The sequence below is a fragment of the Centropristis striata genome, chromosome 5, assembly GCF_030273125.1.
Source record: "Centropristis striata isolate RG_2023a ecotype Rhode Island chromosome 5, C.striata_1.0, whole genome shotgun sequence".
Classification (NCBI taxonomy): Eukaryota; Metazoa; Chordata; class Actinopteri; order Perciformes; family Serranidae; genus Centropristis; species Centropristis striata.
Genome location: NC_081521.1, coordinates 33825841 through 33835427, shown reverse-complemented (window position 1 = coordinate 33835427; position 9587 = coordinate 33825841). Strand labels below are relative to the sequence as shown.

At 41.3% G+C, this 9587-nt stretch overlaps 2 protein-coding genes across 4 annotated transcripts; one reads left to right on the top strand and one right to left on the bottom strand.

The window, feature by feature from the left end:
- Positions 1–225: 225 nt before the first annotated feature.
- Positions 226–5138, top strand: nfe2 (nuclear factor, erythroid 2). Its single transcript, XM_059333383.1, has 4 exons — positions 226–337; positions 2049–2127; positions 2238–2375; positions 3636–5138. The coding sequence occupies exons 2-4, from the start codon at positions 2080–2082 to the stop codon at positions 4920–4922; spliced, it is 1473 nt and encodes a 490-aa protein (XP_059189366.1). The 5' UTR covers positions 226–337; positions 2049–2079; the 3' UTR covers positions 4923–5138.
- Positions 5139–5567: 429 nt separating this feature from the next.
- Positions 5568–9336, bottom strand: hnrnpa1b (heterogeneous nuclear ribonucleoprotein A1b). Of its 3 annotated transcripts, none has more exons than XM_059332916.1 (12): positions 9203–9336; positions 8561–8680; positions 8331–8477; positions 8016–8226; positions 7830–7922; positions 7680–7736; positions 7542–7595; positions 7320–7463; positions 7102–7233; positions 6949–7024; positions 5750–6782; positions 5568–5668 (listed from the first exon to the last, which is right to left on the bottom strand). In XM_059332916.1, exons 1-10 carry the CDS (start codon positions 9212–9214, stop codon positions 6960–6962), a joined length of 1035 nt encoding a protein of 344 aa, XP_059188899.1. In that variant the 5' UTR covers positions 9215–9336; the 3' UTR covers positions 5568–5668; positions 5750–6782; positions 6949–6959. The 3 variants fall into 3 exon arrangements, with proteins under 3 accessions (XP_059188899.1, XP_059188900.1, XP_059188902.1); XM_059332917.1 differs by having other exon boundaries at positions 5750–5809; XM_059332919.1 differs by having other exon boundaries at positions 7839–7922.
- Between the last annotated feature and the right edge of the window lie 251 nt (positions 9337–9587).

The window sequence follows — 9587 nt, the reverse complement described above, 5'->3', positions numbered from 1 at the left end:
GTGCTATTAAGGATATACAAGAGTGCAAAAAATTGTGGTGTGGGTGCTTTACAGGAAGATTGCGTTTGTCTGCACAGAGCCATCCCATTTATGCCGGTGGCTGTATGTGTGGCTGAACAGAGAGAGACAGACAGTTGAATAAGAGATAGAGCAAGAGGCCTCGTGTGTTTTACTTGTAAAAAGTCAGCAACACCACATCATATGTGAAAAAGATTTACTTTACTTATTTTTTTCTTCTTCTCACCACCAGGATTGTGCTTCACAGCTGAAGTTTTTTTTTTCTTTTTTCTTTTTTTTCTACTCATCACCTGTTGAAGAAGCAGAGAATGTTGCTCAGGTATGTTCATTCACATCTTCCTTCTTCTGATTTGTCAGATATTGTCTTTTTCTTTATCAAAGTTAATTTATGCTGCAGGATATGGAGTCTTTATTTTAGTATATTTAAGTACATGTTACACTTTAGATAATGTGGCATTACACATCATCATGTAAAACAGTGACACTATTTAACTATTTTACAATAATTTTCCTTAAGTTTACATCCGTTTAAATTGTAATGTAGATGATAGAGACCAACATATTAGATTTTATTAGAAGTTTTATCCCGTTGCCTTAATTTGACTCACTGTTTTGGCAATTTGTTCATTTCACTGACTGAACCAAATTGAGTTTTGAGTCTTGACAGTGAATTATGACTCCTTACAGTAAAGGAAACAGCCACAAGTAACTTGACACCAGTTATAGCAAGATTATTTATAACCCCATGTTGAAGAACCTTTAAACATAAAACAATTCACACGTGGTAGATAAAAGTAAGTAGCCTGAAACAGACCCACAGTCCCCTGAAATAATAAAAACTAAAAAATAATTTAATGCACAAAGTTAGTTTTGAAGGTCCGAGAGAGGAAATTGGGTGCGTAATTCAATTCTTAAAATAAAAAAGATTAAACACATTTCTATTAAAGATTAACGTATTCAGCACAGCTTATGCTGAAACATTTAGCAAATATATACTGATTATTTTTCAAGCCAGAAACAGTTCAATCGATGCAGAGCATTTAAGTCTCTTAAGTTAAGGTTGACCTCATTGAACCAAGACTGTAATCTGTGACACCTCAGTGTGACACAGCCTGCTGTTTGATACTCCACTCCAACCAGGCTGACTTTTTAAAATTCCAGATATTTCTAACTTCAAAGGTACTAATACCACTCCCATGGCTCCCTCATAACCACAGAGCAATTCATATTTATTATTGTTGGTAGTTTAGCTGTAGGCTGCCATTTGCATAATGACGGGAAGGCTCCTGCTTGTTCAAACATATTTAATTAATAATTAGGAATGACATAAGAGAGAATTAAAGTGACCTTAAAATTTGTTTTAAAAACCACAGCAAGATTTACAAGGAAGACAACTCACACACATGATGTGCGAGGATGTGCGTATGAGTATACAAAAATAAATAAATATAAATTAATATTCTGTGAATATTTATGTGACAAGTGGACGGATTCAGGAGTCATCCAGCATGTTTAAGCTGCTGTTCTATTGGCTATTGACATATTGGCTATGTTAAAAGCTATAAATTCTGATTCTGTTTTTAACTGAAGTGGAATATTTACAAAATTCAGAAAAAACACACATGGGGGATGCTAAAATTTTGTCAGAGCGCAACCGAAGAGTGTTAAGGTTACTGCTACCATGTTAGCCATACAACAAATTTTCACCAAAAGCAGCTATCAGGCCCCAGTGTGTCTTGTAGAGAGCACTGTTTTCCCGCAGATTGTCTTATCAGGGGTCCCCATAGCTGCACCCGGGACAGCTGTTGGGAGGAGTCAAATCAACTGACCTGGACCCATCACATGCTCCAAAAGAACCCACACTACAGTTTTTATTTAGCACCGACAGGTCTACAGATATGTAATGTATTGTATGTATTAGCAAAGGTTTTTGAAAGTATGGTGTGACTTAAGGGTTTTGCATGGGGCAATGTGGGGTTAATATTGGGCTGTGTAGGTGATAATAACTCACTTTTCTGTGTCCTTACCAGGTTGATCTTGTGCATCAAGAGCCGGTCCTGAATGTGTTCGACAGCAAACTATGTTCTCCCTCTGAGGAGAACCTGCGAGGTACGTCTGTCCGTCTGTCTCCGAGCTGGGGAGACAGAAGCCACAACACATAATTTAAGCCTAAAATAGACTTATAAATAAGGTAATCAATTTTTATTTTCTGTTGCAAGGTATTAGCCGCTCCAGGCAGGCTGTGTGGGGGAGTGCCCATGTCAACTAATTTCCCTGGGGCCAGGTCTCATGGAGCTCCTCAGGACACAGAGATGGATGTGGCGTGGCAGGAGCTGATGGCCATTACAGAGCTGCAGGTAACTCTTCGGCACTGACACACTGAGAGTGCTGTTTGTTTGTTTTTTTGTAAAAAATGTTTATATATGTTGCATGTTTTATCCCAGATATGCAAATTAATATATGACCTCAGAAAACCTTGTGCTGGGTTATCAGATGTTCTGTTTTTAGTAAATGCATATGAGCACACAGACAGACATTTTGCTGCAACAAGGAGTTTATCAGCTTCAGCAGATATAAATGTATTTTATCAATTAATTTCAATCAGTTAAAAAAAAGCAAAAGTAAGTACCAGTTCACACACCTTTTCAAGAGAAAAATTCAAGCACTTTTAAAGCACTTTCAACTCTTGTCATCTAGTTGTAAAAAATTCAATTGCAAAAAATAAATACACTTACCCTGAGCAATCAATGTAAATTTTACCATGTGTTTATATTGAATTTGATTGTAAATGTTCATGATGATTTAATTCCAGAGTAAGGGACAAACCGATGATTTTCAAAAAAGTTGGGACGTTGTCTTAAACATAAATGAAACAGAATGTGACCATTTTCTAATCCCAACTTCAACACAAGAAAATTGTTTCTTTCTTCAAATTAATAAGACGACTGGGCCATTTCATTTGACTGATTGTGTAGCAACAGCAGATTTGTTGAAAATCAAGCATTCTTCAAGGAGTATACTCAAATTTAAGCAAATGTGTAGCCTTGAAAACAATCATTAAAAAACTGAGCATTTTTCATGTCTTAGTACAATCCCTGTATGTTATTCTGTGTCATGTTGAAAGAGGAATATGAAATACAACACTTAAAATGTGGTTCATAAAAGAAAATTAATTCATAATTACTAAACAGAATATTTTCTTCATTCTAGTGGAATAGATAAATATTTCCCACTTTTCATGTGTTGCTGACTGTTGAAAAACTAATAGACACTCAGCTGAGGAAGGCAACAATGGCCCATTTGAGTGATGGCAGGATGAAGAGATTGTGAGAGGGGGCAAGTGCTGTATGTTGCTAGCGGCCCCCTGCACCGCACAATAGCCATCTGTTTCCAGGTGAAACCTGATCACATCTATGAGAGCCCTTCGTAGGCGATGGGTGGCATGCTGAAGTGGGGGCAAACGCTGCTATAGTGAACCAGATGCAATGCAAAAAAGGCAGTTTCACTAATTAACACAGATGTCTTGTGAATGTAATATCTTCCTATATTGCTGTTAATGTGACTGGTGTATGTGTCAGTCACACCTGGTTAAGAAGCCCTTTTTTGTTTTGTTCCAGGAGTTTGAGGTCCCCAGTGAAGGCTCCTATGAAACAACACAGTACCAAACCATGGAGCCCATGGTCCCTATGGGAGTATTTGGGATGGCTCAGTCCCATTCGGACGCTCCTCCTGCTGCTTGTGAGCTCAGCACTGCTGACACTTATAATGGATGTTACTCTGAAGAGGTGCCAGCCTGTCATCGCCTCGCCAGCCACACAGAGCCAATGTACGGACACTCAGAATCTCAGCTCAATCAAAGAATGCTCCCCGTCTCTTCTCACACACAGCCCTCACACATGGCTTTGAGGGAACAGATGAACATGTCCGGTACCAGGCAGGGCCACAGGAGGGCCAACGCTTGTCTCTCTCAGGATCTACGCCGGCACATGGTATGGAGTACACATGGACAAGGTTCACACGCTCGCTCCGCTGATGATCTAGAGTCTGACTCTGGTCTGTCTCTGGGTTCTAGTCCACCTTTGGCCTCCCCAGACAATCCTGTTGGTGGTGCACCAGGTTACCAGACTGTAGACATGGGCATGGCATATAGTGATGGTGAACCAGACAGCATGGCTGAGCACGCCAGAAGAGCACACAACCATTACCCAATGGACTACCAGAGTCAATCTCATTCATATTTACACTCAGGTGCACATCCTTATTTTCCACCCCAACCCGCTTTATCTCATTCTCAACCAAATGCTCTGACCCCTCGGTCTGTGAAGCTGCAAGGACACGCCTCTGCTCTGAGCGACCTGTACATTGACTCTGCAGTGCCCAGCAGAGGGAGCTCACAACACAACATGTATTCAAAACCACAAGGAAGTATCTCCACTCCAGCTCCCCTAAGCAGAGATGAGAGGCGGGCCTTGTCTCTGAAGATCCCTTTCCCAACCGAGAAGATTATTAATCTACCTGTGGATGACTTCAATGAGCTCCTGACACAGTACACTCTGACAGACCCTCAACTCGCACTGGTCAGGGACATTAGACGGAGAGGGAAGAACAAGGTGGCAGCTCAGAACTGCAGGAAAAGGAAGCTGGAGAGCATAATTCACCTTGAAAGAGACTTGAACCAGCTGCAAGCCCAAAGAGAGCACCTGGCCCAGGAAAGGCTCGAGTTCCAGCGCAGCTTGGCTTTTATTAAATGTCGACTTACAGACCTTTATTCAGAAGTATTTTCTCACTTAAGAGATGAAGATGGACAACCATACTCAATAGATGAATATGCCTTACAACAGACACCTGATGGTAAAATTTATTTGGTACCTCACACAGCCATGCAAAAGAGAGAGCAATGCTGAAGAGCCATGTCATGTTATTTAAAAACCTAATAGACCGTATACTGTGTTGAGGAGGAAAACTGTTAAATATACCAGTGTGTAAACATTAAATCTTTGAGGGTGTAGGTATTGTAAAAAAATGTTTTAAATTGTATCACCACAAGGGTGCAGCTACCCTCGGTCAGGTCTGTACTTCTATCATGGTACACACCTGTTCTACAGGGCTGGGCTACATTTCACAATAAAATTTTTGTCCAATTTTCTGTCTAGGAACCACATTATTTTTCAAGGTTGTACAATTGAATACTTTTATCCAGTTGATTCAATTTTATCTGACATTGATACGCACATACATGATTATCCAAAAAAGCAGCATTGAGGGGTCATTTGAAGAGGTTTTGGTTTTACATCACCAGGTTAAGGGCATTAAACAGGGCTCCGAAATTGCAACCTTAAACAGTTTTATTTTTATTTTAAGCTCGACTCAAACCTAGCATACAGCAAAAGGCTTTACCATGTGGTTCATTGTATCAATTACCATATTGACAAATATTCAAGATTTGCTGGAACAAGAACATCAAGTCGTTTTGACTTAACCATGTAGAACTAATCACATACATCAGTGGACACTTCATGTTCCTATAATTAACAGATACCACACCAGTGTCTTATAAAAATTGTTTATTTAAAAAAAAGGCACTGCACAGCAGTCTTCAGTTAAAAAACCATGTAAAAAAGTATTGCACCAGCATGATTGTTCTGGAAACCTGTAAAATAAAAAAATAAAAAGTTAAATAAAATCAAAACTTGTTGAAAAAAAAGTGTGTTTTAAGAGATTTTAAATGTACCTGATTGAGCCATTGACATTGAAATGACAGTCAGGTTTTGGAGACCATGTAGGAAGTTTCCTAGAAAAGCAGATACCAATGAGTAAAACATCTTTTTGGGAAAGAGAAAATCATTTTGTTCTCAGCATGCAATATGTTTTAGGGCCTCATTGACAATTAGGAGGCCAATTTTACCAGTCAACATTGGTGTAAGTCATAATAAAACTTGTTTGCACAAAATTGTTTTCATTACTGGGCTACAAAACTTACTACCAGCTACATGACAAAAGCAAGACATACTATCAGTAGTTGAGAAGTCTGGTCTTACCTACAGACAGCACTTAAGCCTTTTGGTAGCTGCTGCCTGCTAGCCTCAGGCCTCTGTTCTCACTCTCCCCTGCTTCAATGATCCTGGCGATGGTTTTGCTACTTCTCTCCCTCAGCTGGCTTCCATGACTAGCCTCAAAGACTTTGCATGTAAGCTAGCATCCTCCAGTTGATCTTTGCAGAACTCAGGGTAGAGTCTGTACCAAGTGATGGGCTCTTTGATGACAGTATTTGTGCACCACCTCTCATTCCTCAACCAGTATTGTGTAGATAATGTAAATGCATTGACTCGTGGTGTATGTAGTGCAGGGCTTCACACGTCTTTTTTGACCCTCACATCATTTGCAACATGTCCCTCATCCCACATTGTGCAACACCTAATAGTGAACCCTCCCTTTCCCAAACCACTCAAGAGGCTAACAACACTTTGTAAAAAAACTGAAAGATGGTTTATTTCAGCTTGATTAGATGCAGTTACAAATAAAACCAGACTGAAAGAAAAAAAATCTACATAAAACCTTGGAATGCTTGCTTTCCAGAAACACAGATGAAAAAACACAAAAAGTTAAAGATGCCCCTCCATGATTTATCTACTTTACATCTCTTCTTGCAGCAGCTGTAACCTGCCACAACTGTTTGGCTGAGCAGATTTAGGAGGTAAACCTGCAGCTGCCCTGTCACTTCGCTTGCTCTCCTCTCCTTGCTCTCCTCTCCTAAGTACTCAGTCCTGTTGAACAATACGGAACAACATTGTTAACTGTGCACTGACTTTTTGACCTGAGATCCAGAGTGATTTTTTAAATGTTTAACTACACTTAACGAGTCCCTGCAACTACAAACTCTGGTTTTATGATACAAAAATGAACAGGTCAGGCATGCCATCGAGTGCTTACCACTTCAGATTTTAAAATCGTCCTGAACGGGCGTATCCACCACCATTGTTGGAGCCACCTCCGTAGCCACCACCTCCTGGAAACAAAATTATATTTCAGTCTACAGAAACCATGTTGGACAGCATCTACTCATGCATCTGCTTCCTCTCTTACCAAAGTTCCTGCCAACACCACCTCCACCAAAGTTGTTCTTCATTGGGCCAAAGTTAGACTCCTGGGGGTTGTAGTGGCCCATGCTGTTGTAATTATTACCACCGCCTCCTCCACCACCACCTCCACAGTTGCCTATGAGATTTAATAAAAAACAATTAAGTCAACCACATGAAGATGCAGGAGATGTCAACCACTTGCTTAAGGAGCCAAAAACATACCATAGCCATTGCTGTCATAACCGTTTCCTCCATAGCCACCGCCACCGCCTCCTCCGCCGCCGCCACCCTGGTTGTAACCTTGGTTATAACCACGATTGCCGCCATTATTATATCCTCCAGGACCACCGGGACCACCTCCATAGCCTAAAACAGAAATTCTTCTAAGTACATTGCCATGCTTTGTACAAAGGCTTGAACCTAAGCAAACAGTTGTCAACTTACCACCATCACCTCCATTGCAATTGTAAGGACCGTCTCCATATCTACCCCTACCACCTGAAAGAAAATTGGCAGGTCAGGATTTGGACAGAATGTGTACCTAGATATATTATGTAAACCCTGATATTAAAGCAGTCTTACCCTGGCTGAAGCCTCTGTCGTATTCATAGGGCCTTCCGCCGCCACTGCTGCGACCACCTACACCCAAAAAAAACAAAACCATTAGGCCTGGAATATTGTTGAACCATTATATTCTGTTAGATTGAGTAATAAGCGATAACGGGCGCTTACCCCGCATACCCATTCCTGCAGTCTGCATCTCCTGCCGTGTGAGCGCCTTCCTCACTTCACAGTTGTGGGAGTTGATTGTGTGGTATTTCTGGACTGTGGGAAGACAGAAAAAGGCATTATTAAAGTAGCAATTCAAGACAATTAAAATAATTCTGACTTACAGAAAGCTTGAACATTTGCACTTACTGACAATCCTGTCGACTGAATCGTGATCATCAAAAGTCACAAAAGCAAAGCCCCTCTTCTTTCCAGTATTGCGGTCAGTCATGATATCAATAACTTCAATTTTGCCAAATTGTGAGAAGTAGTCTCGCAGGTGTGACTCCTCTGTATCTTCCTTGATGCCCCCAACAAAGATCTTTTTCACTGTTACGTGGGCACCTGGCCGGTTTGAGTCCTGTGATCCAAAACATTAACTGCGTTATCAAAACATGCCTATCCTTCATATAGACAAATCATTTTTTCAACGATATTTTGGCAAATACATCAAATCCAACATACCTCCCTGGAGACTGCTCGTTTAGGTTCAACAACTCTTCCATCAACTTTATGGGGGCGGGCATGCATTGCTGCATCAACCTCATCCACGGATGAATATGTAACAAAGCCAAAACCCCGTGACCTCTTGCTGGTGGGATCCCTCATGACCTGAAGGGAGGAAGGGAGGTCAATTGTGCCAATATGCAGGCTATCCTTTCATACAAAACCGTGGGGGTGTGAGACCCACTTACCACACAATCTGTAAGGCTTCCCCATTGTTCAAAGTGAGCCCGCAGGCTTTCGTCTGTTGTCTCGAAGCTCAAACCGCCAATGAACAGCTTGCGGAGCTGCTCCGGCTCACGTGGGACAACCTAACATTACACAATGGACAAAGCAAAATACTGACATCAATGTACAATCGCCAGCAGCACTGGGTGCAAGTCAGGTAAATTATATATTAAGACACTACAAAGTCAGTAGTAATGTTGTAATCTGATCCTGCGCCACATATAAAAATGGGACAGGGTGGAGAAGGGAGCCACCGCCGCCATTAACGTTAGCTGCCCAGTCTGATGATAGAGCTCCCTAAGCTGCGTTTATATGCAAACACTACCCGCGTCTGTGTTATTATATCCTTTTTGTTTACTACTGAATACATGCTTTTAGTGAAATTCCTAAAATTCTTTAATAGCCATCTGCCTGCAAGAACAAAGGCCACGAGGCCCAGCTGCTATAAAATGGCGGATTTACAATGCTTGATAGCCACTGTAGCTATGAGGAAAAACTGCAATACGCACCAGTGTACCTGCAGCGACTTCACACAACGGATTTTTTTTAGACACCTAATGTGCAGGCAACGCAGCATAAAAGTGATTTCCGGATGCAATACTCACGTCTTTTGACATTTTCGCAGGCAAATCCTTGAAGACTCCTTGTGGACCGACCGGAGAAAAGCGATCTGCGTCAGACAAGTCTAACCCGCTGCCCAACAGTAGAATAAATAGCAAAGGAAACACCTCTGGCACGCAGCGATTGGTCAGCGCTTCCCGCTGCAGTCTGTCGTCACCATTTGCTTCATCCTGATTGGTTCTAATTCCAATCAATCACAACAAACGGCCAGTAGCTGGAGTGTAGGCGGTGCATTCCACTATTCCCGATTATTAAAGAAAAAAAAAATGGAGGTCCTATTGAAATGGAAGATATGGCGTTTTGAGCGAGATGTTGAATAAAAATGATGGACGCATCAAGGCCATGACTGCACCGCGGGATGGCACAGTT

Coding starts and splice junctions, on each gene's coding strand:
- nfe2 (XM_059333383.1), top strand. CDS start 2,080: ATGTGTTCGACAGCAAACTATGTTCTCCCTCTGAGGAGAACCTGCGAG. Junction 2,128..2,237: donor CTCTGAGGAGAACCTGCGAG/GTACGTCTGTCC, acceptor TTCTGTTGCAAG/GTATTAGCCGCTCCAGGCAG. Junction 2,376..3,635: donor TGGCCATTACAGAGCTGCAG/GTAACTCTTCGG, acceptor GTTTTGTTCCAG/GAGTTTGAGGTCCCCAGTGA.
- hnrnpa1b (XM_059332916.1), bottom strand. Junction 7,923..8,015: donor TTCAGTCGACAGGATTGTCA/GTAAGTGCAAAT, acceptor GTCTTCCCACAG/TCCAGAAATACCACACAATC. Junction 7,596..7,679: donor CGACAGAGGCTTCAGCCAGG/GTAAGACTGCTT, acceptor ATTTTCTTTCAG/GTGGTAGGGGTAGATATGGA.